General features: G+C 34.6%; 1 protein-coding gene across 12 annotated transcripts; it reads left to right on the top strand.

Annotated features, from left to right (window-relative positions):
* The first annotated feature begins 7 nt into the window (after nucleotides 1-7).
* LOC108603312 (phosphatidylinositol-binding clathrin assembly protein LAP) lies at nucleotides 8-27312 on the top strand. 12 transcript variants are annotated; one of them, XM_017992009.2, is made up of 17 exons: nucleotides 8-215; nucleotides 302-459; nucleotides 2148-2290; nucleotides 9442-9517; nucleotides 9811-9843; nucleotides 10080-10182; nucleotides 10247-10368; nucleotides 10434-10627; nucleotides 18566-18702; nucleotides 18857-19022; nucleotides 19104-19422; nucleotides 19923-20003; nucleotides 20475-20675; nucleotides 22099-22396; nucleotides 22804-22903; nucleotides 26267-26350; nucleotides 27036-27312. In XM_017992009.2, the coding sequence occupies exons 2-17, from the start codon at nucleotides 324-326 to the stop codon at nucleotides 27225-27227; spliced, it is 2385 nt and encodes a 794-aa protein (XP_017847498.1). In that variant the 5' UTR covers nucleotides 8-215; nucleotides 302-323; the 3' UTR covers nucleotides 27228-27312. The 12 variants fall into 12 exon arrangements, with proteins under 12 accessions (XP_017847498.1, XP_017847503.1, XP_017847500.1 ...); XM_017992014.2 differs by having other exon boundaries at nucleotides 8-459; nucleotides 18908-19022; nucleotides 19104-19380; XM_017992011.2 differs by having other exon boundaries at nucleotides 8-459; nucleotides 18908-19022.
* Nucleotides 27313-27886: the final 574 nt, after the last annotated feature.

Here is a 27886-nt window from a genome sequence, read left to right as displayed (position 1 = left end):
GCCATTATCGATTTGTGGCAAAAAAAAAGTTAAAGTGAATTTCCAATAAACCCTGCGCAACGGTTAGAAGTCGCATTGAACGCGTCAGATTTATAAAAACAAAGCAGCGCCAGATTTGCATCAGCTTGTAGTGCTCCCAAACTCGTAGAGACAGAACAAATTAATCAATATTAATACGTCTGTGCTGCTAATTGTCTGTGCTCGTTAGTGTTGCAGTGTGTATATATTTTATTGTTCATTCCTTAGGTGCAAATAATCAAATTAAATTCCAAATTGTTTATTAATACATATTAAACTAAAGAGACAACAACAACATCTTCATCATGACCATGGCTGGGCAAACAATCAATGACAGGCTGCTGGCTGCACGTCACAGCCTTGCAGGCCAAGGACTGGCTAAGTCAGTTTGCAAGGCCACAACGGAGGAATGTATCGGGCCGAAGAAGAAGCATTTAGATTGTGAGTAAACGGAAAATACTAAAAAGATTACATATAGTAGAGTGACTTTTGCAAAACAAGAAATAAGATAAACAAAAATATATTTTATCAACATACTTATGTATTTCATTACACTTGCGGAACCCTTCGCATAAGCATTTTTTGAGTTGAATTTTTCTTAGAATATGTGTGATAAGAACAACATACATGTACATATTTATATAAATGTTATGTATGTATATAATGTAATTGCCATGTAAATGCATATGAAACATACGTATACATATATGTATAAAGTATGCTCATAAGTTCATATGGTCACGGTTTAAATAATGATAGTATTGATAATATGGTATCTATTAAGATCCATATAAAATATTTACTGTGGGTCGTACAGCTCTGCTGCCTGTTAATGTACCCTGATGTTCTTACTTTCTCTATCTCAAGACTCTGTCCTGTGTAACGTAATTTTCTCGCGACAACAGCACGTGTATTTAAAATATCCCGTATTTAGTATAGTGTTTGTTTTAGGTTATAAAATTTCTATACAAGCTTGTATTTTTTGACGACAATAACAATGGGAAATAAATGCCGAATTCTTGTAACATAATTGGGAGATCTTACATTAGCTGACAAGTGAGTCAATTCTCACAAAGTCAATGTTGACATTAGATAATTAACACAACATTATTTTGAGCTAACAGTCGTTCGTTTAGGATTTATAAACTTCTACTAGGCATTATTATGAACTTAATTTATGTATATATGTATGTATGACCCCCCTAAATTAAAAGGAATTTTAAAAATGTGTAATTGATTTATCAATGATAATTAAACAGATTTCAACTTTACTTTTATTTTAAAAGTTTAAAATTTCCAACTATACATGATGTGAGAGTACTACATAGTAGGCAAAAAGTGTTTTGAATTGATTGCTGTGCAGACTGCTCGGTAAGAATTTAATATAAATAAATATCATTTGAACAACACTTTGGAACATTGTGGACCAACTTAGCGACATGGTGGACATGGTAGCATTAGATGACGAACCTTTTAACAAACAAAATTTAATTTGTACAAAATTACTCATTTCTAATATATGTAAGCTATACCTTTTTATAAACAATGAAGAAAAAAGACTAGTGAGTCGAATCCAATGGAATAATATATGTTGTCATGTTAAATACTACATTAAAAAGCCGCTAATAATTAAAAAGAAGTGATATTTACATTTAAGTACAATACATTTAAATAAGGAATAAGGAGTCCTATTAGTTATAAAAATTTACTTATAATAATTTACTGTTTAGCTATAATTATAAACTGCGTTAGATTCGCTATATAATTATTTTTAATTTATAGGAGAATTGAGTTTAACTGGTCATAATGAGTACTTTGGTGCGTTTGCAAATGTTAGGCGCTTCTTTCATAAAACATACCTTATCAGAGTTATTGCGATCTTTGCATAAAAGTAAATCCATAAAGATATCTATGTTATTATACACTTTGACATTTTTATAAAAAATGGAAAAGGGTAATTTGAAGTTGTGCAAATGTATGTAGCAGGGACAAGGAGGCGTGACAGACCCTTTCTTGTCCTTTCTTACTTACGGACAATGTACATTTTACATAATGGAAAAACATTATTGTAACATTAATATCGAATCAAATTGACATAAACTAAATATTATTAAATTATTATGTTGCAGATTTGGTGCATTGTACTAATGAACCGAATGTTTCCATACCGCATTTGGCTAATTTACTCATCGAACGCTCACAGAACGCGAATTGGGTGGTCGTTTATAAATCGCTGATTACAACACACCATTTAATGGCATATGGCAATGAGGTTTGTATTAGTTGTACCCTAAAGACTAGTATATTTAAATATGTTTGAATAAATGCTGTTGGGGGCGTCATATTTCGATTTAATCTTATTAATCTGTAAACATAATTATGGGGCGTTTTTGTACCTCTTTAAAGAGGTCAGGTTATATTTTTACATTATAATACATAAATAAATCGATAAAACGGAGATGTAAAAGATACTGTAAACATGAATATAAAATAAGAACACATTTAAATTTGGTGTATATATATAATAAAATATAATAATATAATGTATATATAATATAATGTATATATAATGCAATATATTATTAATATAATATAATTATACGAAATTTAATTACTTTAGCTCTTATAGTTGCCGAATTGTTGTTGCTCATATATTCAGACGGAAAGCCGGATATTTCGATACATACATACTTTATTTACAGTAATTAAACTCCACAGAAAAACATTGTACACTGACAATGAGTGCCTGGATACCAATTTTATTATAGTGTATAACAGTATATTTACGTAGAAAAAAATACACCGACTTCCTGAATTAATGACTCAATTACTGTTATGGATGCATTCGTACAGAAGTCTAGTTCTAAACTAAAGTAAAGTATAGAAAACATGTCTGTTGTCATTAAAGCTATAGCTATAAATCGCTATGAGCAGTTGATCATTTGTTGAGTATAGGAAGAGCAAATGCGTGTATACATACGTGATCCGGCCATAAGCCACTGCAAATTACACAAACAATTTTTCGTATTTTTTTTCTTGTCTCAGCTGTACAGGCATAGCGACAACTTTCTTGTGTTTGTTGTTGCCTTGTCTCGACTGTGCGAGCGTGCCAACAACACTTACATGTATTTGTTGCTGTGTCGATGTGGGCATAATTCACTCAGCCATCGGAAACTTAGAAACTTGTTAAAAGACTGTTAATGTGAATCTTGCTTTTTTAACCGATTTTTTCTTACATTTAAGAGCACAATATATCCCTGCAGGGACAAAAAAGATAAATTTTTTAATTGATGTTTTTATTTGAATGGGTCAAAGAAATGGTAGATCTATTTTATATGCCAATGACCTGCAATAAATATGATCAGAATCCCCAATTATAATTAGAAATTTGTGATTTACAATCTGATTTTGTACTGAGTGCAACCGATGCAAAAGGTATTAATTTTTGGAAGGTTGTAAGCGCTTATAAGTATCCCTTATTGAAGAATGAAATATTAAAAATAATTTACATTTTCGGGAGTACTTATATTTATAAATGTTCCTTTTCAACATTAAAATTAATTAAAAACCAATATAGGAATCAATTATCAAATATTCATTTAGAAGCCTTGGGAAAACTATCACTAACAAAAAGAAATGTTTATATTGATAAATTACTAACTGCTTTGTAAAAAAAAATGTTTTTGTATGATTTTTCCTTTTTTTTTTTTTTAATTTTTTAAACACTTTGACATTTTTGTAAAAAATGGAAAATGGGTATCATGAAGTTGTGCAAATGTATGTAACAGGGAAAAGGAGGCGTGGCAAACCCCATAAAGTATATATATTCTTGATCAGCAAGAAAAACTGAGTCGATATAGCCAAGTCCGTCTGTCCGTCCGTCCGTTTGTTTGAGCAACTGTTTCTCAGCAGCTATAAGAGCTAGAGCAACCATATGTGCTCCTATATCCATTTTTATATTTATATATTTTATTTTTTTTATTTCCTCCCCCTCCTCCGCAATAAAAAAATTAAAAAATCTGAAATAAATCACAAAAACTGTTATGGTTTTGACCGATGCCAAAAATTTTAGAAAGTTCGGGTTAATAACTTAGGAGTTATGCACAGTCTAATTTTCAATATAGACAGCGGGGTGCGCTTGTTGACGCGTCATACAAACGTCGCTGCCGACGCAGGCGATGTGCTTGCTGCGATGCTGTAGTCAAAGTGTATATAAAAGTAGGTTGCCCAACTTTAATTTTTTTATTTTGAAAATATATATTTCCAATTTTTTTCAGTGTATGAAATAGAATTGGAGTGACGGCTCTTTACTTGTTTGAGTGTTGTCTTATGAGTGTATTGGTGATTTGCTCTTCCGTAAGCAGCGTTTTGACGCCCCTGCTATAGAACATTCCGAAAGTTATCAAAAATGGTAAAAACAATCAACAAATGTTAGAACAAACGAATTTTCTAAAAGTTATCGGTTTTCCAAAATTTAGGGAATAACCCAATCGTGTCTATGCATTATCTCTAAAATAAATGTATATATGTATAGATACTAGATACTCTTACAAAAAACTTGGCGGAGTTTATTTATTTGCACAGTCACCTCGAGTGCTCGCTCATTCGCTTAATAATGATCGTGTTGAATTAAAAAAAACAACTTAAAGGATTGAACTTAACGCGTATAAGTAAACTGCTTAGCGATAGCCATGGGGCGAAGCCCATTATTGTACTTATAAGAGATAAAAGAAAAATTTTCATTCAAATTGAAAATATAATTGCATACAAAATGCATTTGAAATGTTTGTTAAAAATTTGTTTACAATATATAAAAGCAAAATAAATATTATTGCAAAAAGAAGTTATAGCCAAAATAAAGTCTAAGAACATTTCGCTGTCAATAAAATATTTTTGTTTTGTAGATTAATAAGATTACTTACGGGTAGACTTGACAAAGACAACTTGAATATTCAAGTTAAGTTTAGCCTTCTAGCTTTTAATAACACTATTTAGTCTACATTTAATTAATTACTGATTCTATAAAATTTATGTTTTAAATATTTATGTTTTAATTATGGGAATTGAAGAGGTATCCATGATCTATGAGCTGCAGTTGTCTAGCTCCCAGATTCCCCACAGTAGATTTTTGTCATTTGTAACGTCAAATACTTCAAATCTCGAAATTGCCAAATCCTTGTAAGTGAAGATTTACAAACACTTTGTTAAGTGTGCTTCTTAAATGGAAAACTTCACATATTTTTAAACGATAAAAATATGGAAAATAATTATTCCATTAATAGTCATATGCATTTATTAAGGTGTCCGTTGCTGTGATTTTGATAAACATAAGAAGGATTGATAATAAGGGTAGGTGGAGTCGGAGGCGAAGCCTACTAGGGAATTTAAATGCAAAAAATGTAAATATTGAGCCCGCCAAATAAAATAAGTTACATGACAAACCTGCTACGCTTTCAGCTGCTTCAACTTTTGTTCGTTTGCTTGTGAATAGCACATTTTCTTTATTTACACAAGAATTAAAAATTTAAAAAAAAAAAAACAGATGCTCACGTGACGCTCATGAAATAACACATTTATAATATTGAAAAGTATTTATACAGGCATTATAAATTGGATGACCTTTCTAAATCAATACTAATTTTGATACATTACAAGCCTTATGTGGCTGTTGGCAAATCTCTGACCCAAGTGTTGGAAATTTGGAAATTATATCGAACAGGGCTCTGTGTCACCATAAATCATCTCGTATATGATTTGAGGTTGGTTTGAAGTCTGAGTAACCTCCTATGCCTTATAGTACATAGCACTCCATTCGCATACGCAAAGGTGAAAAAAAAGTACACTAAGTACCCATATCTACTTGAAACTTTTAATATTTATTAGATAGCTTACGAAAATGAATACTCAAACGACTGTATAGACCACTTTTTATACACTTTGACATTTTTGTAAAAAGTGGAAAAGGGTATTATGAAGTTGTGCAAACATGTGTAACAGGGAGAAGGAGGCGTGACAGACCCCATAAAGTATATATTTTTGGTCCGCGAAAACTGAGTCGATATAGCCCTGTCCGTCTGTCCGCAGCTGTCTGTATGAGTGCGGTGTTTCTCAAAGAATATAGAGCCTGAGCAACCAAATTTGGTAGTAGGTGTTTCTATCAGGACACTACACTTTTATTTTAGTTTTTTTAATTTCCGCCTCCCTCTTTAAAAATCTAAAATAAATCACAATATTGCCGAGCCTTGCTTTCGACCGATTGTAAAATCAATTTCAGAACAATCGGATAAATAACTTAGGAATTAATTACATTTCAATTTTCAATAAAGACAGCGGGTGCACGTGCTGACGCGCCATACAAACGTGCTTCCGAGCGCAGTCGGCGTCGTTGCTGACATAGCGACGCTTGACTCGTCCGCTGTTTGTGTGTAGGTGTTCATGAGTGCATGCGGTGTTTGCTGCAATTGTATCTAAAAGTTGGTGGCGCCCAACTTTAATTTGTCCACTTGTTTTGTTCCTTGTTAAATCCCCTTTATTTATCTGATTGTGAGTTAATGGAAACATGAGGTAAGCTTTTGACCCGGCAAGCTTCGCAACGCTAGCCAAATGTATATATTAAAAGCTGTCCCGGCAAATAAATAAAAGAGTCTGTTTATCAATTTGCAGCTTTCGCATAAACTATATTTTTTTTGTTGGTTTTTGGTGCATAAATAAACAAAGACGGGTTTCCGACACGCGAACATGCGACGAATACACGCAAACTTCTAACGATTGTCCTTGCGATTTATTTATGGTCATCGCAAATACCAGTCGAACTGGAAATTGTAAGCGTTAAAAATTAAATAGCAAAATCGTTGAAATCATCGGTATCCGCTGGATCATGAAATCCTTTCTTTTATATTTTCAATTTTCATTACCTTTTTCACAGTCAGTCCTGTTCCATTGAACAGTCTAGGTTGATAGATGTTACGCACCATGATCCTACTTTTAACTGTAAATTGTGAGGTGTGGCATTCTTGTTTATAACAGCGTCGACTGATTTGAAGGACTGTCCTGGAAGAAATTTTCTTGATGGCCGCATTCAGATCCTTAGCAATATTGTTCGTTCACCCAGCCAATGATTGAACTCTTGAGCTATATGTGGGGAAACAAGGTAAATAAGCTCTTTGAGTTTGTCATGTTACAGAATTCTGTCGCACCGCTTCTTTATTATTTTCAATGTCTAGCAAATGCTTTGCAAAGACATTTGCAGTTTCATTTTGTTGCAAAAAAACTTGTTTTTGCCTACTGCCACAAATTTGATGATTTTAGGCATGCATTTAGTTTATCAGCAACAGTTGATCAGGGAATAACTGGAAGAGTCTGTCGAAAATAACCTGACACAGAATTATGGCCCCTAAAAATATTTTGGCTGTCACGAAGATCTTTCAACGTTCTATGCAGTGCCTCCGGTGACCACGTATGGACCATTGTGCATTAATTCCAAAGCACAATTAATTTTGCAGGATACCAGATCCAGTGATTAGCATTTTTAATGGAAATTTCAAGACAGAATTTGCAGTTCCGCCCTCTAGCGGATTCGCCACTATTCCAGACGAAGCCAACGCTAGACAAACAGCATTAAACAGTATCTTATGTCCGTCTCTTGGCTCTAAACTTTAAACTTATTTCATTGAACAAAACGTAAGTTACAATTTGTTTTCAAATGGTTGAATGAAATTGAATTTTCCTTTATCAAAGGAACTCACAACTTTGGGTACAATCAGAATCAGATGTCTGAAATACAAAAATAGCTATTGAAACAATTAAAAAGCATATAACTTGAAGCTTGAATATGTTGATTTTTGAAAACTTTAATTGTTTGAAAAATTGGTTGAAAAATTGTATGAATGACAAAAATGCATATGCACACAGTTATGTGCTTCTTCTCCTTTCATCCAACAATAACACGAGGCAAACGCAACAACCCCAAAAAGAGATTTTTTTTTTACTTTTTCCTGACTTGCTTACTTACGAATTCTCAGTAGCTCACATTGATCGTTCAGTAAGAGATCGACCATGTGTTATGCTCAAGCTTAAGCCGAGATAAACGAACTGAGTGAGCCTGTCTCATTCTTTCGGTCTTTTGAGTGAGCAGACGGCGCAAAGTAATTTAGTTGAGTATGATGTGATGGCTGAGTATGAGATTAACGCTGATTCATTCTGCTGAAACTTAGCATTCGCCTAAAGCATATCAGAATAAATTGAAGTGAAATTCAAACTTAAGTGATTTCCTTGCCACTATGTATATTACTGTTTTAACTACGGGAGCGACACGAATTTCCGCGACACGTCTTGCTTGGTCAGAATGCACAGAGGAAAAAGGCAGGTTTCACCGTGTCACCAGCTGAAGCCAACTTCACTTGCTTAGCCGTCATTTACTGACATTAGGTGACCATTCCTCCTTTTCCATCACTGACGACGTTACGGAACTACGTGTGATTCCAGTTCCCAAGAACTGGAGTCCCACTCCACCAGGGCCTATACATTGAATCCCATACTAACGGTCAAACATCACCCGCGTAATTCAAATACTTCTTATACTACATTCTCCGACATATCTTTAATTTTAATATTCTCCAATATAATAAACTATATAAAATATGTAATATATATAACACAATTTTATTTTAAGTGCCTAAAGCAGGGTATTGCAGCTCATAAACTGGAAAACTGATTTTTGCTACGCTAAAAGTGTCTTCAGCCGATTGCTTAAAAGTAGCGTGTTTTTGAGCTTATTTTCACCGGGTTCACATTAAAATACTGTGCTCATTTTATTTGTAGGACACTGAATTTGTTTTGTATATGTAAATATGTACTTGTGCAAGTTAAATTTGATTTTGTTTGAATTTGAAATTCTTTATTCAAGATTTAAAATTGAACTGTTTTTACAATGCTTAAGGCTAACCTGAGCTAACAGTGGGCTTCTGGCAATGGCGCTGGCGGTATTTTCTTGCTGACGGTGACAATCATGAAGTTGCAGTTGTTATATTCTTGGAATCGTGGGCTATTGAACTTTTTGGTGGTCGACTTGTGCAACTTGTGCAATGTTGCTGTTAACTTGCATCCTAATGACTATTTGGCCACACAAATAGAACACGTTTTATATTTATATTATTCTGTTTGCAAGCCTTCCACTGATATTTTTTCGATACTTTTTTAGCAATTTAAAAGGTGTTATGCTTTAACTAAAACCACTAAGCATACAAGGCTTAGTGCTAAAACAAATAGGGTGCAAGACACTTTCAAGTGCAGCATATACATATATTTATATAACTACAAGTATATACATATATATTATATAAAGGTAATTCTTAAGTCGTAACATAGAAAACGTACATTTATTTATATACGTATTGGTTTTACATTTTTTCATTTCATTTGCAGCGTTTCATGCAGTATTTAGCATCAAGCAATTCCACATTTAATCTAAGTTCCTTCCTGGATAAAGGAACTGTTCAAGGTATAATGAACTCTGTATACCATATAAAATTATAATATTATATTAACTTCGTATAATTAATATATAATTATAATCATTCGTTATTCCATTCTTATAACTCTCTTCTCATTCTGGTACTGACCGAACTCATTCAAATGCGCTTGGCTTATTCATAACTGAATTCGTTCTAACGATAACATCAAAAATAAAATCAAAACTTTCATAACTTTAAATAATAAATGTTGATAATTGTTTTCATAATTATATAAATATATATTTTTATATAAAATACGAATTACAAAAATATACTACAGATGGTGGAATGGGAGTTCCAGGTGGAAGAATGGGTGAGTATCTTGCGTTTCAGAACTTTTATTGGATATACCAAATTATATATATCCAGTTTCATCGATTAAAAATCGATTGACTAACCAGCTAACAACATATTTTTTGAACTTTAGATATATTGAATTATATTACGCATTGCAATATTATTATTATTATATTAATATGTATCCCATACCTCATACATATGTATCTATTATATTTGTTTATATAATATATTAAACTGCATTTTTATAAGGTTATGATATGTCTCCATTTATACGACGCTATGCTAAATATTTAAACGAGAAATCACTCTCCTATCGAGCCATGGCATTTGATTTTTGCAAAGTGAAGCGTGGGTAAGCAACGATCATTTTTCTATGCATTAATTATATTAAATACTAACATATGAAAATCCTTTAGCAAAGAGGAGGGCTCATTGCGAAATATGAATGCTGAGAAATTATTAAAAACGCTGCCAGTTTTGCAGGCACAATTGGATGGGCTGCTGGAGTTTGACTGTCAATCCAATGATTTGACCAATGGTTTGTATTATAGAATCGAATTAAGGAATATAATTTATGTATTAAATACCTACTCTAATCAATAGGTGTTATAAATATGAGCTTTATGCTATTGTTTCGCGATTTAATTCGCTTGTTTGCCTGCTATAATGATGGAATTATTAACTTGCTTGAGAAATACTTTGATATGAATAAGAAGCATGCACGCGATGCTCTCGACTTATATAAGAAATTTTTGGTGCGAATGGATCGAGTTGGCGAATTTCTTAAAGTGGCTGAGGTAAGCACGTGCTAAGTTTTCTATCCGATTAAAAATTAAGAAGCCCTTAAGCCACAATTCAGTTTTCTTTTTTGGAATGCTTAAGTTTTTAACGTAAAAATGAATGACGCAATCTTATTGTTTAACATCTCTGTCCCTATAAATTCTACATATACTATACACATAGATCCAACCAAATTTGGTATGCAGGCTCTCCTATTTCCAAAGCAATTTTTTTATTTGTGGAACAAAACTTCAACGTTTTTATATAGTTGTTGCTCTGCTACATATGTAAATGTTATAAAATTATTTGATATACTTTGACTATGGCAGCAAACACACGCATGCACGCAACTTATGGGTCACAACACGTTTTCACTGAAACGTTGGAGAGACGTCAGCAAGCGCATCATCTATATGGATAACTAAAATATGAATATTTCCGAAGTTATCGGATCGTTCTAATCAGTGTTAGGTATTAATAGTTAAATTAAAAACAACGGTTAGAATCATAACTAAGTCTTCTGTGTTGAAGCATACAAAATAATCTGTTGTAATCCATACCGAGTACTGGGTGAGGTTCATGGCAAAATTAATATACCTGGCAGGCACTGGAAAATTCATTTTTAATTCACCATGCACTGAGAATAACGTTGAGCATAATCCGATGGTTAGTCAACGAGGGAATTGATTCAATTTCATTAAACAAAGATTTTTTTTTTATACACTTTGACATTTTTGTAAAAAATGGAAAAAGGTATTAAGAAGTTGTGCAAATGTATGTAACAGGGAAAGGAGGCGTGGCAGATCCCACAAAGTATATATATTCTTGATCAGCAAGGCAAACTGAGTCAATATAGCCATGTCCGTCTGAATGTTTGAGTGACTGTTTCTCAGTAACTATAAGAGCTAGAACAACAAAGTTTTGCACACAGGAGCTTCTAAATCCAAACCCAAACGCTTTTAATTTATTTTATTTTATTTCCTCCCCCTCCCCCGGAAATTGAAAAAAACGAGATTAAGTAATAAAAAATATTAAAATATGAAATAAATCACACAAACGCTTGGTCATGGTTTTGACAGATGCCGAAAATTTCAGAAAGTTCGGGTTAATAACTTAGGAGTTATTCACATTCTAGTTTTCAATATAGTCAGCGGGACGCGATTTTGCTGACTCCTGGTGCGTTTGATTAATTTTTGGCGTTTTCACTGTTGCGTCAGCAGCGACACCGCCGCCTACGTCGGCAGCGACGTTTGTATGACGCGTCAGCAAGCGTACCCCGCTGTCTATATTGAAAGAATGTGAATAACTCCTAAGTTATTAACCCGAACTTTCCTTCTTCCTGTTACATACTTTTGCACAACTTCATAATACCCTTTTCCATTTTTTACAAATATGTCAAATTGTATAAATATATGGTCGCACCCCAAAAAAAAAAAACAAAGGTCGCGGGAAGTACATTTGACAACAAAGTTTTATGAAAACTGCATAATTTCATTTGAAGAGTAAAATAAGAGGTTAGCGGATAAAATTTTTTTTTTTTTTTTAACTTTCCTGTTTTTATTGAATCTTCTCTTAAATTGAGACTAACAATAAGTATACAAATCTGATTACTAAACATTATCTAACAATTTTACATCTCTGACTGGTTGAATATTTAGAAATTTCTGTATGTTTTCGTTTCGAACGTACCACGGTGCCCCTGGTGATAGTTCTAAGGGTTTTTGACTGGACTCTCTGGGCAATATAAATATTGCTACTGCTGGCGTTTCCCCCATAGTTGGGAGCCATAGGTCCAGATGGCTTTTAGTACGGAATTGTAAAGCCAGGACCTTATTTCAAGGGTGAGAGAGGACCGAGCGTTGATAAGCCAGTGGACTATTGGCCTTTAGTTTTAGTTGCGTTCTTGGCTTCGATGTGCCTACGCAATGTGAGGACATATAGGTTACTCCAAGATACGTCACTTCGGTTGCTTGCGGGAGTGCGGAATTGTTTAGTGTGAGCGGTGGACAATTTGCCTGTTTAGGGTAAACGTAACATGTTTGCTTTTTTGTTCGTTTACTTTTATTCGCCAGTCAGAGAGCTATTTCTCCACTTTGACCATATGAAGAGTCAATTGCGTTGATGCATGCATAGGGCACCTCGAACGGCTGATAATATCTGCTGTGTCAAGGACAACAGACATAGCAGCATTTCATTTCACTACAAATTTCGACTCAAATAAATTGTGTGTATTATTAGGAAGCGTTGCTCTGATCTTATACGTTAGTCCTTCTGGCCAGACTTTATCGAATGCTTGGGATACATCTAAAAATATTGTCGAGTTTCGAATGCGTTTCTTATTTTAGATGTTATGCGATTAACCTGCTCGATAGTGCCGTGTTTTTCACGAAACCCAAATTGATGTGATGGAATTTTTTTATGGATTCTTAGATATGGATTTATCCGAGTCAGCAAGCATTTTTCAAAGAGTTTTGAAAGGCATGATAGTAGGCTTATGGGTCTGTATGACGATGGATTTGGTGTGATCCTTGCCTGGCTTTGGTATCATTTTTATTATTGACTTTTTTCCATCTCTCTGGGAAGTAACCAAGCTTGGTGATGGCATTGGAAGAGTTGCGGCGAGGGATGCAAACTGCACATGGGAGCTCAATAATCATTTTTTGGCGTTAATTGGTCGAAGCCTGGTGATTTTTCTCGGGTTCAACTGATTTTTTGATGATGTGTGCGATTTCGTTTGGGCGAAATTCCATTGTCTCTTGTTGAAACTGAGAGTCACTTGTTAGTGTTGGTATTGTGAATGAATTTGTGACAGGATTTGGCTGAAATACATTTTCAAGGTGTCCTGCAAAAGTTTTGGCTCTGTCTTCATCACTGCGGCCCAGCCGCCCTAGTTGATTTCTTATAGCCATCACAGTTTCTGTTGGTGGGCTATAGGAGTTGGATGAGCTCTTTCCACAGTGAGTTTTTTCGTAGAAGAGGGATGAAGTTTCTGGATGTAAGCGTGTTGACTATTGCTTCATTGTTGCTTTAAACGCTTTGGTAAGCTTGCGGGTGGGGTCTTTAAGCCTTTGACGTGCATATGGCGACCTGCCATTCTCGTCGAAGGCGTCGCTTCTAGAACGAGGTGCTCGATTTGCTGATTTGTCTTCTTTTGACTGTAAGGCGCTTGTGCGTTTTGAGGAGTTGCAATGCTGGCTGCGGTGACAAAATTGGACTCCAGTGTTTTGATAAGGCTGTCGATATCATCTTTAACGTTGAGTACAGGATTTATATAGCAGATCCATTTGGTTTTGTGTGAAGTCAATCTAAGCGGTTGATCATCAGTTACTGGATGACTGAGTAAATTAATTAGGAAGGGTGAGTGGTCAGATGAGAGATCTGAGAGACTTTCGGCACTGATCAAGTTTCGAGGTATATTTTTGGTAATTGCGAAGTCTATTAAGTCAGGCAGTTTATTTGGGTCTGTTGGCCAGTATGTTGGTCTACCGGGGGAAACGTGGTCGAGTTTGTTGCTGGCTTTTATAATTGCATTATAGAGCTGCTTTCCTTTGGAGTCACAAGGCGAGATCCCCAGTGTGTGTGCTTTGCATTGTAGTCTCCTGCGGCTATGAAATGGTCCCCTAGTGAGTCGAAAAAATGCATGAACTCTCCTTCAGTTATGGTGAAACGAGGGGGCAATATACTGCGGCTAGAGTAAGTTGTTTACTACTATCCAGTTTTATTCTTATTGTTGTGGCTTGTAAATAATTTTCTGCGAGCTCCTTGTAACGGTGATGCTTGATACGGTTTCTGATCAGGATACCAGTCCCACCATGTGCCTTGCCATCGGGATGGTTTGTTGCATAGAATGTGTAGCCTCTTAAATTTAAGTTATATTTGTTCGTCAGATGTGTTTCTGACAGTAGCATGACGTCAATGTGCTTGTCGAGCAGGAATTGAGATAACTCAATGTGATACTAACATTCATAGTTGTCCGCATGAAGGACATGAACTCCATAATGCTTTGCTGTAGGCTAGAGAACAGTGCCTCCAGGTTATTTTGTTGGTGCTCCATAGGCTGGTAATGGTTTGCCAATTTTATCTCAGAGGGAGGTGTTTTTTGGTGCAATGTATTTGGAGTAGTGGGCTCCAATCCTGATTTTAAAGCGCCTGCAAATGTCACATTTTTCCTTGTTGAGGATCCAGAGTCAAGCGACGATCTGGTTGCCGACGAGAAGAAGCCGTCTGGGTGTGACGGAGCGCGGTGTGGTTACTCGCTTGTGGATGCGACTTTTTAACTCCTTATATATTGGCCAACCTTTGTAGGTAGCTGTGTGATTATCATCACAGTTGCTGCACCTTTTTTGGGACTAGAGTCGTCTTTGCTTGCTAAGCAGTGTGCGGAGTCGTTGCTTTTGTTGATTCATACGGGGCTTTTCTTGCCGCCGATGACACATAGGGAGCGGCTTAAATAGCGTCTATTTTCATTTCATTTCACTCAATTTACCGTCAGCTTATAATTTTATTCTTTCGGATTTCGCACTGATAGTAACCCTAACACCCTTGTCATTTTCAGTGTAGTGGCACTCTTGCCATTCTCTAATACATACACATTTCATAAAATTGCATAATGTTTTTTTTATTTAAACTTTGCTATTTTCATTGAAAATTCTCTTAAATTAAGACTAACAATAAGTTTAATATAAATATTATAACTAAACATTATCTTACAGTTCTCTTGGGATTCCACGTTTCTAGGCTCTATCGCTGGTTGGGTCGTTAATGACGACGGGAGCGGCTGCTAAGCCCTCGCGCGAGTGGATTAGGGTGCAAAGAAAGCTTTCTGTAGTATTTTTTATCTGACTGGTTAAATATTCAGGTCTTTCTGTATGTTTCTTATTTCAAATGGTTCCCCGGTGATACTTCTATAGATCATCAACTGTGCTCTCTGGACATCAATTTTGCTACTGCTTCTTCCGTAATTGGGAGCCATAGGTCCAGATGGGCTTAAGTGCGGAATTGTAATGCAGGACCCCTTATATTCTAGGCTAAGAGAGGATCCAGCGTTGACAAGCCAATGGATGCTATTAACTTTTAGTCTTTATCGAGGTATTAAAATACGTTACATCGTTTACTTCGAACTCACTTCGGAATTGTTTAGTGTGTGCGGTGGGCAAGTTTGCTCGTTTAGGGTAAACGTAACATGCTTGCTTTTATGTTCGTCAGAAAACCAGTTCTCCACTTCGACCATATGAAAAACTAAATGATGCTTGCATAGGACATCTGGAGCGGCTGAGAATAGCTGTATCGAAAGCAAAGATGGATATTAATAGTCGTCTATTTGTTGGAATACCTGCTGTCTAAAGCATTTGTCCAAGTACGCTGCCTTTCGGAACTCCAGCCAGACACAGCAGAATTACACCTGTTGTGTAGATAATACTGTATATTATTAGGAAGCGTTAGACCTTCTAGCCAAATTATGTCGAATGCTTGGGATACATCTAAAATCAATATTCTCGGTTTTCGAATACGCTTCTTATTTCAGATGTTATGCGATTGACCAGCTCGATAGTGCCGTGTTTTTCACAAAACCCAAATTGATGTGTTGGAATTTTGTTATGGGTTCTTAGATATGGATTTATTCGATTCAGCCCGCATTTTTCAAAGAGTTTTGATAGACATTATAGTAGGCTTATGGTGGCATTAAAGAGCTGCGCGAAATTGCAAACTGCACAATATGGGAGCTCAATAATCATAATCATAATCATTTTTGAGGTTATTTGGTTGAAGCATGACTTTTTCGGATTCAAATGATTTGTGATGATATGCACGATTTCGTTTGGGAAGAATTCCATTGCCTCTTGTTGAAGCTGAGAGTCATTTGTTAGGCTTGGTAGTGTAAATACATTTGTAGCAGGATTTGGCTATAACATGACTTCAAGGTGTTCTACAAATGTTCTGGCTCTGTCTTCCTCAATGCGGGCCCAGGCATCACGGTTTCTGTTGGTGAGCGTAGAGTTGGATGAGCTCAACACTGTGAAGATGATAGTTGCTGTATGTAGCGACGTTGGGTATTTGTTTCTTTGGAGCTTTGAGCTTGCGGGAGGCGTCTTTTAACATTTGATGTGCAAACGGCGAACTGTGAGACTGCCATTCTCGTCGTAGGCGTCGCTTTTCAAGTTGCTCTATTTGTTGACTAACTTATTTTGTCAAGTTTGAGGAGTTACAATGCGGGCGCGGTGACCAAATCGGACAAATAAGGTTGTCGACATTATCTTCAACGTTGGGTACAGGATTTAGCTCAATGTGTGAACTTATATATTCTGTCTGTTCGCCAGTATATTGGTCTGGCAGGGGATCCCCAATGGGTGTGATTTGTATGCTATGAAATGGTCTCCTGGCGAGTCGAAGAACTGCATGAACTCTCCTTGGTTGTAGTGAAGCGAGGCGGCTAGAGTCCAGTTTTATCCAGTTTTATTCTAATTGTTGGGACTTGTAGATAATATTCTTCAAGTTCTTTGTAGCGGTGGTGCTAAATACGGTTTCTACCAGTCCCGTCCCTTCGTGTGGTTTCCTTGTTGAGTAGCCGGAGTCAAACGACGATCTGGCTGCTGTCGAGAAGAAGATATCTGGGTGTGATTTAGATGGTGTAAACCAGGGGCGTCCAAATGCTTGCATAGGGAAGAGCAAATCACCAATACACTAATTCGAAAACACTAACACAAGTAAAGATGCCGTTAACTCAATTTTATTTCATACACTGAAAAGAAATGAGGCTTACTTACACTTACTTGTCTAAAGTTTGCGCAGGCAATGATAATTTCGCATGTCCAGTGCAAGCTGTTTTCATTTTTTTAAGTGCACGCATTTCGTCAAAGCAACAACAAAGTTTGCAAAAAAGATTTCGACACAACAACAAACTCATGAAAGTGTTGTTGCCACGCTCGCGCAGTCGAGACAAAGCAACAACAAACACATGAAAGTGTTGTCGCTTTGCTCGGACAGGCGAGACAAAAAAAATTCGAAAAATTGTTTGGTGTAATTTGCATTGGCCTTATGCAAAGGAGCGCGTATGTATATACACGCATTTGCTCTTCCTATACTGAAGAGCAATTACAAAAACAAGTGAGCACACTGAGCATACGGCTTGGACGCCCCTGGTGTAAACCATACTTATGGAGATCGCGGTGTGGTTACTAGCTGGTGCATTCGACTTTTCAACTCCTTATACATTGGTAAACCTCTGTAATTAGCTGTGTGACTTACACCGCAGTTGCTGCACCTTTTGGTGCTAAAATCGTCTCCGTCACCAGGCGGTTTGTGCAGTATGACCGTTGTATAGGGTCGTTGCGTTTGCGTGGTTCTTATACAGTGATTTTACTTTGGGCGGCAGATCATCAGTTGTCCGCTAGAATTTAAACTTATTTGTTGTTAAGCTTTTCGCTTAGAGCTGCACTGGAATTGCTACGGCTCATTTTTGCTTTTGGCATTAAAGGACTTGTCTTTCGCTGTTGTACTATTGCATTCTTGCTTATGCTTGTACAATGATTGCTCAATGCACTCGGCGCTGAAGAGCAAGAACGAGCTCGCTCACTTGATAAGTGCACGTGTTAGGGTTTGGGGTAATTAACCGCGCCAAAAGAACTGCATCAGCAGTATTTTCGGTTGGCTCTGCTACAAAAGCGAACTACGCGTTGTTTCTTTGCAAAGAGCTCCGACGCTTGTCTTGCTCACTCTGTATTTGCTTACCAATAAATTAATAATCAATGAATTAATTATTTAGTGTGATTACGTCGAACTAAGCGTTATTTTGCGTTTCATACTAATTATAACGGGTCCCTCTGCACTCTAGTCTGCTCGCGATGACTCATTTTATTTATTAATGGCTTTTAATAATTATTGTTTTTTAACTTAAGGGATTTTATGCAACAACTTAAACTGATATGAGACGTAAACTATAAAATTTATTATTTCAGAATGTAGGCATTGATAAGGGGGATATTCCGGATTTGACAAAAGCGCCTAGTTCACTATTGGATGCATTAGAACAGCACTTGGCTACTTTGGAAGGGCGCAAGGTGTCGGCCGCCACTACACCCACGCAATCATTGAGGTACTAATGCTTGGGTTTTGAAAATAATTTTATTTGTTCTTTTTTAGTTTGTGGAAATATTTTTTTATCCTCATTTTTTTTTTTTTTTTTATATCAATTTGGACTTAAATTATTTTGTGCTTTTGGTTGGCATTGGACTATAACTATTTCATAGCTATCAGCGGACAAATGTTAAAAGCGCTTTCTCTGCACTTTATTCAACTAGCTCTGCATTTGGAACTGTGGTAGCGACTAGCAAATTTGATACCGCGAATGGCATTGACGAACAGCTGAAGGCTCAAGCTCTAGCCGAGGAGGAGGCCGCTATGAATCAGTACAAAGTAAGTGTATTGTATATTTATTTAGGGATAAAACATAAATAAAGTATATTTCAATTTTCTCTGTGTATGCCTATCATATAGTCCAAGTTGTCGTCTCCCACAAGTAGCAGTGCAGGTGGTGTTAGCGCTGCACTAACAAATCCATTTCTGTCGTCACCACCAGCCACTCCGGCTGGTCAGCCGATAGTTGATTTGTTTGGTGTCGCGCCAGTAAAGCCAACAGTTCCTGCTACTGCTACAGCAGTGCACCAGGCGACGGCCTCGAAGGCATCTGATGACTTGCTGCAATTGGGAAATCCATTTGCAGATATGTTTGACGCCAACACTGTCAGCAATGCTGCAGTCCCAGGATCAACAGGTGCTGCTTTAAATTCCTATAATTTGTGGATGCATAATAATGGTAGCATGCTTTAAGTTTATTTCTTACTTATGATTTTCATTTCCAGCTGACTATATGCTTAAGTTCATTGAGATTATTATTTTATGTTAAGCTCAGCCAATCAGTGTAGTGTAAGTTTACGTCCAAGTCAACGCCTATGTCCACGCCGATATCTCCGAGTGTGCGGTTTCCGTTCAATCATAAATTTGCTTTCTTTTCATAGTCGTCTTCGATCTTAGCCCATGGCCCTCCATGCACAATTTTCCCCCATTAGTTAATCTATCTGATTTATAGTTTAGTTATACATATATCTATGTATATAATAATTTTTATAATTTTTTATTCTTTTCTAATGTATTGTTTATCTTCATTTTCATATTTAATTTTATCCCTATCAAAAAAAAAAAAAAAAAAAAATTAAACAAAATAAATATAACAACAAAAACGATAATTAATACGATAAAACAAATGCCAACCAATTTAACATACAAATGTAAACAAAAACAAAAACAAAAACATAGGTTTCAATGGCGCTGCAACAGCAAACGCATTCGTCTCTGATAGTAATTTCACCTCAGTATTTGGTAATACGGAACCTGCAGGTAAGCTATCCTCTTTATAATATATAATATAACTTATATTTCATGCGATAATTCTCTCATCACAAACATTTAAATTTAAATATACACTTAGACTACAGTTAATACATCACTTTATAACCTCTACTTAAACTCAATTTAAATCATTTTAAAATGCTGTAAATTTTTATTTAATTGAATATGAAAATTTCTGTGCTTATCGTATAATACTAACTATATTGTGCTAAGATTCAAGATGTTCAGGGATATATGTACAAAACTGTATTTATGTATGTATTAACAAATACTGTCATCAGTTTAGTTTACTGCTAACAAAGATCAATACGCAACATAGTTGTTGTTAGATGTTTAAATATATGTATGCGTGAATGTGGTTCTATACACATACAATTTTTTCGTTTGTGTTTCATGCTTCAATATTTTTCTTAGCTTATTGAGTTATTTCTTGTATTTTTTAAATCTATATCTGATTAGCTTCAGAAATACCGTTGCCAAACCCCTTTTTTGACGATGTGCCAATTCAGAGCGCTGCATATGGCAACTTTATGGAACAGCAGCATCCTTCTGTAGGCCCAGTCGAGATGCTCTTAATGCAACAACATAATGAATTCCAGCAACAGCAAGATAATCCCGTGTTGTTTACAACTTCTACTAATATGGCCCTAATTCCCAAAGGTGAACATTTTTGTGAAATATCACAAACGAGTACTCCAAAGTTTTTACGTGATTTGTAGAAAGCTTCAATCACCAACAAATTATTTTAATTAAAAATGTTGTAGTCTTACATTAACAAATGCCAACAAACACGCTAAAACACATACACCTGATCTACATTGCTACATGTCCTGCAAAAAACGATAGACAATTGTATAGTGTATGTAGTGTAGTATACAAAAGGCCTTAATATAAGACATAATTTATTCTGAGGTTTTTTTATACTCTACATATTCTTCATGGGATAAAATAATAATGCTATTATAATGCACAGTGTGTTATCTCATTTTTGAATAACTAGTACATAGTATAGTAATAAGCAAAGTGTTTATCAAGTCCACATATTTATGCATTGCTAACCCAAGCAAAAAATGAAGTTACTTATATAGATAGAAATATTGAAATGAACCTATGCTGCAAATTCTCCTTAATAGATATTTCATTTTCATTTATAAAATTTTTTCAATTCAACTAATTTGCAGAGACATTTGACAAATATTCAGTATCCATTTTTTAAATTAAACAACATACGCATATCTTGTTTGGATTAATTCTTCACAAAGTCCTTAAATAAGTAGGCGGTATGAATTTGAATTATGAGTAACTTTAACGATTGTTTTGATAAACAATTTTACTTTATTCTACTTAGACTCATAAACACCTACGCCTATGTAGCTTTTCGGTTACTGTTTATCAGAAAAGGGATTCCAATATAGGGTAATACAAAGCTTCTTTACTAAACATATAAGTCTGCAAATAGCTTAATAATACTTTAATTTTGACACAAAAACAATGGTACTCGGAATTACTTTGAAACTATTTAAAAAATATTTTGCTTTTAAACAGCAGGAATAAAATGCTAACACACTGAAACTTATTGAAAAAGAAATAGATACTTTCTATTTATTTATTACCAATGATTTACGTATTTTCTCTTTTATTTTCTGTGTGACAAAAATCAATTCAACATTTAAACTCATATGCCCTTGAATACGATGGGTTATGTTTGTATACACAAAATCTTTATTCAAATATATTTACTGTAACTGTATGTAACTATTATCACGTATGTATGTTTTCAACACTGTTGCCAAATATCGAAAAAAAAACACAACAAATTGATCTGACTTTATTGTACAAACGATTAACCACCTAATGGAATTTTATTATCACATTGTCGGCTTCATTATGTGTCTCATACTCAATGCATATACATTTCTTTATATACACACATATACACATCACTTGTGTGTCTTTTTTGTGTAAACGTCATGCTAAACGGTGTGCTGGCCATTCAACAATTAAATAACTACAATAAAAACAACCACAATACATCGTTTAATCGCTGTTGCAACTCAATACATAAATATTAAAATATGAAAAGGCTTTGATGCTTTGGGCGATGTTCTAAAACCAGCCATAGCCAACAACAACACAAACATGAATAGCAGCAATCAAATGAATGTTGTCGTCACAGGTGCCGCCTTCCAGGGCTATAAAAGCTGCAGTCCATCTCTTACACTACAACAACAACAATACACACAACAGCAAATGCACCAGCAACATCAGCAGCAACAGCAACAACAAGCAGCTAGTACTGGAAAAATTATAACGGGCGATCTGGATAGTTCACTAATGTCATTAGTTGATAATTTAAATATAAACAAAACCGCAAGTGCAAAGTGAGTAAAAATGACAGTCTAAATCTAAATGTAATTCTAAAATTGATATAACTGTATCAGCGTATGAGAACATAGATCTTTAAAGTGTTTTAAAAACAACATGAATGTGTTTATCCTATGACATCAGCCTCATGGTAGATAAGACTTTAAGAAATGGAAAGTTCTAAGTGCTCCAGCAGACTTACAAGTCAACATAATATATAAGTAAAGATTGCATCGATATGCTGCTTTGATAAATCCAATCATTCCATATCAATTTTTGTACAAAATAAGTGTTCACAATCCATTGCCCCGATCCAGAAACTAATTCAAAATTTAGAGAACACGTAGATAAATGTGCCAATGTGCCTTCTTCATTGATTACGTCTCTATATATCATTACTCTCTTACCCCATTATATCTCATAGACCTGTGCAATGGAATTCACCTAAAAATACAGCGAAACCAGGTGCTAGTTGGACACCACAACCAATGGCGGCTACAACTGGTATTGGCTATCGCCCAATGGTGAGTTATGACTCTACTAACTCATAAGACTCAACCGAATTCTACTATCTAAGAAACGACAACCACAATAAAACAAAATAACAATAAAAACCAATTTGAACAAAAATTATTATTGATGAAATGGTTACAGCATTAAAGACTTATAATGATACTAAAATAAAATAAATTACTTTAATTATATAGATTGTGAGATTGTGTCACGCTCAATATAATTCACGTTTAGTTTTTTATTTGTTTTATTTATACTCTGTTATTTTGATTATTCTAATGTTCGTGTTGCAAAGAGTATTCTATTTTCCAATTAAATTAACCATTGGATTAAATTAAACAAAGATTTGTGAAATGATTTTCACCTTTTCCTTCAAAGCTTTTTTTCTTTGTTTTTGTGAAACTGCCGCCTTTATTGTTTCGAACCTGCACACTGTGGGCGAAAATGCCTTGCCAGTTAATTATATAATTTTTTTTTAAGGTAAATACTAACCGAAATTTCATGCCAAATTCTTCTAAATTGCAATAATAACAATATCTTGTTTTGTTATTAAGTTAGTTGTGATTTAATGATTGGGGGTATATATTAACTATGACTTATATGACTCGTCTATAAATATGTATGTAGCTAAAAAACTGTGTATTCTAATTCTAAAATAGCCTTGCTCTTAGTGTCTTCATTTATGGACATAAAGTTAACAGGAACCAAAGATCAGCAATTTTTTTTTTACATTTTGTTTGTGTTTTTTGTGCTATGAATATATGCAAAACAAGGTGCAAGATTTTGCGAGCCCTAATTGTATTTGAAATTTAAGATAACATCGGTCTCTAATCGCGCACTCTTTATTTTTTTTTGTTGGTACTGTTTTACATGACAACCAATGTACTTCAGAAAATTATTATTGTCAAATAATTGCGTGTTTTAGCAGCAATCTTGCTTAAATAGCTATCTTTATGTGTAATAGGTATTAGAAAGTAAATTAGAAAATAATGATAATATTTAAAAAATTCCGTTAGCAAGGCATTTTCACCTACTGTACTGCGTGCTTTCGATCAACAGTCGCACACCTCTCAACGCAAAAGATCGATGCCGACTCTCAACAACGATTTGTTTCGGGTTCAGCAGCGGGTCTAGTTACTCAGCAGGTCTACCAGTAGACCCTCCACACAATTTGTTGTCATAAGACATAAGACATATAAATGCAGTGCGATGTCTGTATTTAATATTAGGTTGTTTTGTAATGACATACTGGTTTTTGCACACAAATTTCACGCTCCGATTGTGAAGTCAAACGGAATCGTATCTGCCAATGCTATATACCGTTTTATAGGTCTTGGCAACACCTTTTAAATGGCGTATAGTTAACGTATATGTTAACATCGGTTGTCGACTTTAAGAATTATAATTGATCAAAATTGAGTTCTCAAACGATGAAATTCGAGCAAATTTTAAATTTTATTTTGCGCAAGGAAAAGCTTCTGCAGAATCTCGCCAACAGATTTTTTTCTGTCTTAGGAGACAACAAACTATCGATTCAAGCCGCTTAACAGTGGTTCATGCAATTCCGAAGTGGTAATTTTGTCACCGAAACACCCAAGCCCGCCGGACGACCAGGGACGGATGAAATCATAGAAAAGGTCGATCGAGATGGTCATGCACCTATTAGAGACTATTAGAGAGATCACAGATAAGCTCGAACTATGCACGGAAACCGTCCATAGGCATTTAAAGTCGAAAGAAAGAAAAAAGAAGCTAGATGTATGGGTGCATCATGAGTTATCACAAAATAAACTTTCGGGCAGTGTCTCAATCTGCCTATCTCTGCTGCACCGTACTAAACTCGACTTATTTCTGGACCAATTGGTCACTGGCAGTGAAAAATGGATCTCATATGACAACACCATGCATAAACTATCCTGCTGGAAGCTCGGTGAGTCGTCTCAAACAGTGGCAAAGCCAGTATTGATGGCTAGAAATGTTTCCTGATTATATGATGGAATATCAAAGAAATTATCCATTATGAAGTGCTGCCCAATGGCCAAACCATTAATACTGACCTCTACTGTTTACAACTGGAGCAATTAAAGATCGAACTGGAAGAGAAGTGGCCAGCCATGGTGACAACAAAAGGCCCCATACATCTTTTTTTTCCAAAATTTTTTTGATGGTCAGAAATTTAATTCAAAAGAGGCTTGTGAAAATCGACTTGCTGGGTTTTTTCCCATAGGATTAAGGACTTATTCAGAGGAGGCATATAAATATTACCATCAAATTGGTAGTAAATTAACGAAGAAAACGGTATATATAGCACTTAAATCGGGCAATGGTAACTATGTTAAAATTATCGTCAAAAATCAATAAGAAAACCGGTATGTCATTACCAAACATCCTTATATAATATTTGATTTAAAGTGTTCCCAATTGTTTTTATCACATTAAATTCAAAGTACTTTATTTGTTAATATATGTGTGAAGTCATTTCCCAAAGTAATTAGTTAAAGCAAAAGCGCATTAAAGTTGGCACAGCAGATACACGCACCCATTCACAAACACATACATACATAACAGCTAAGGCATCACAAGCTAAGGCGCAAACTTAATTCTGAAGTTATTTATCTGACTATTCTAAAATTTGTTGGTGTCGGTCGAGAGCATGATAGCGGTTGTGTGTGATTATTTTGACTTTTCCGTTATATATTGCGGGCGTAATCGAATATTTTTATGATCTGCGGGCATTTTTTTTCTCGCAGTCTAGATGTGACTGGGCAAGGTTATGTTCATCTTAAAGATCACGAATTAACATTACAACATGCTTAGTGGTTATACCTAGCTAAAAAAAAAATCGATATTTTTGAGGTTAAAACACGAAAATGTGACGTGATGAATTCTGATCACGAATTCGTGATCAGCGCGAAAAATTGGGAAACATGTCAGTCATATAATAACACAATGACATACTCAAACTCAACAGTAACAATCTCAGTTTCAAAACATACAACAAAGCTTCACGTACATAGTCTAATTACAAAAAAATTCAACAATTTTTCAACTTTTATGTGTTTATTAAATTTCTTATGAATACATTTTGTTTTTTGTGTGTGTGTACTATATATTATAAAAAATCACTTTCTTTTCTTTATTTTATGTTGCCTTTATATTTCAAATATCCAACGCATTCTGCAAAATATACTCCAAACCAACAAAAAATGTATATTGTGTGTGCATATAAATATATAAAATTTCGATTGAATGAATTCATACGGTGTCTATACTTATGCGGTTGTATACTTGTAATTATAATAATATATATATATATATATATATATATATATATATGTATGCATACATATATACAAATATGCAATTATGCATAGGCCCATGGTATGGCAGTAAGTCCTGCGCCAATCACAATCAATCATCCGTACGCTAGTTATCCTGTAATGCCAAATTATATGCAGGTAAGCTTTCAAATTATGCTAAGAACAATACTGAATACCTTAAATGACGAGATTTAATCAAGAAAATATTTTATAAAATATAACAATATCAAATTATATACATATTATAAGTTGCTTTGATTCAATTAATTAATTCATTAATTGACTTAATGGTTTTTATTTCTTATATTTTATGTGATTTCATACTTGAGTTCCGCCCTTACTAATCACTATGAATTAATTAATTAAAAAGTCGTACGAACCTAATTGCACTGTGTTGTCAAAATATGTAAAAAATATTGCCGACTTTTTTCTCCTCTGATCATTGTCCTACTTTCACACATTTTTCCAACCCCATTTTACGCTGAGGTTCCCCGTAAAAGCAAAAATATTTACAATTCTTAAGTTCATATTTACATTTCCATATAGATTATTTTTTTGAGAATATAGATTTTTTGTTTTTACATATTATTTGATTTACATATCTTGCTAGTTTTACAACTCTGTCTTTTTGGCTACAACTGGCATTTCAAGTATTACGAAATTTTAAGTATTATGAAATGAATTCTGAATTAATTTCTAGAAATATCTACCATATCTATGAATCCCACATTTTTTAGTCCTGTGTCTTATAACCTATTAGTATCCTCATGCATGATTTGAAAAACTGAATTAACTTTTAATTTTGAATTATCAATGCTTGTAGGGAATGGCAATGATGGGGCACCCAACTATGCTGGCACAGGGAGCCCCTTCGACTGGGGCACAGCCGACTTTGATAGGAGCGCCTCACAGTAATTTAAACTCTGCTACTGGCATTATTCAGCCAATCCAGAAGGCAACGTCCCAGAATGGTGCCAATAAAATAACTTCGCTGGATCCATTTGGGACATTATAAGGCATCACATCTAAATACGGCATATATGAAAAAAAGCGCTTCAACCTCATAGAAAAACTCAAACTCACATATAATATTTATCATATATACATAAATAAATAAATATATATATATATCAAAATGTTCAATATAAAAAATGATTACTTGAAAAAATATAAACCAAAAAAAAAAAAACAATCTAAAATAGGTTAAAAAAAGAAAATATCTATTTAATGTTGAGTATGGAGAAAATATGATATTGCTATTAACTCAGAAATATATATGCATATATATTTGTACTACATTATTAAAATAATATTAAAAAATAGTTTGGTTCTATAAAACTTCTTATACAGAAAAAACAAGTTTATACCGTATATGATATGCAAAAATGTAAAATTGTAGCCTGTGGGAATTATACATACTTATATACGTTTGAAATAGTGTAAGCAATTTGTTCTACGCCAATCAGCACATATTTGTTAAGCCGTGTGAAATAATGCATATTCCGTAAAATATTTAAATAAAAAACCATGTGGCCATGTGGCCATACACTTATTAAATTCATACATGTAACACATGTAATAAAATGTTTAGATAAATATAAAAACGTATCGTAAAAGTTTTGCAATATTTTAATCAGCTGTTACTATTCTAATTTTCTTATTATATTTGTCAAA

Source organism: Drosophila busckii, chromosome 2R, assembly GCF_011750605.1.
Source record: "Drosophila busckii strain San Diego stock center, stock number 13000-0081.31 chromosome 2R, ASM1175060v1, whole genome shotgun sequence".
Taxonomy (NCBI): Eukaryota; Metazoa; Arthropoda; class Insecta; order Diptera; family Drosophilidae; genus Drosophila; species Drosophila busckii.
Note: the sequence above shows the minus strand (reverse complement) of the source record. Positions and strands in the feature narration are given on the sequence as shown.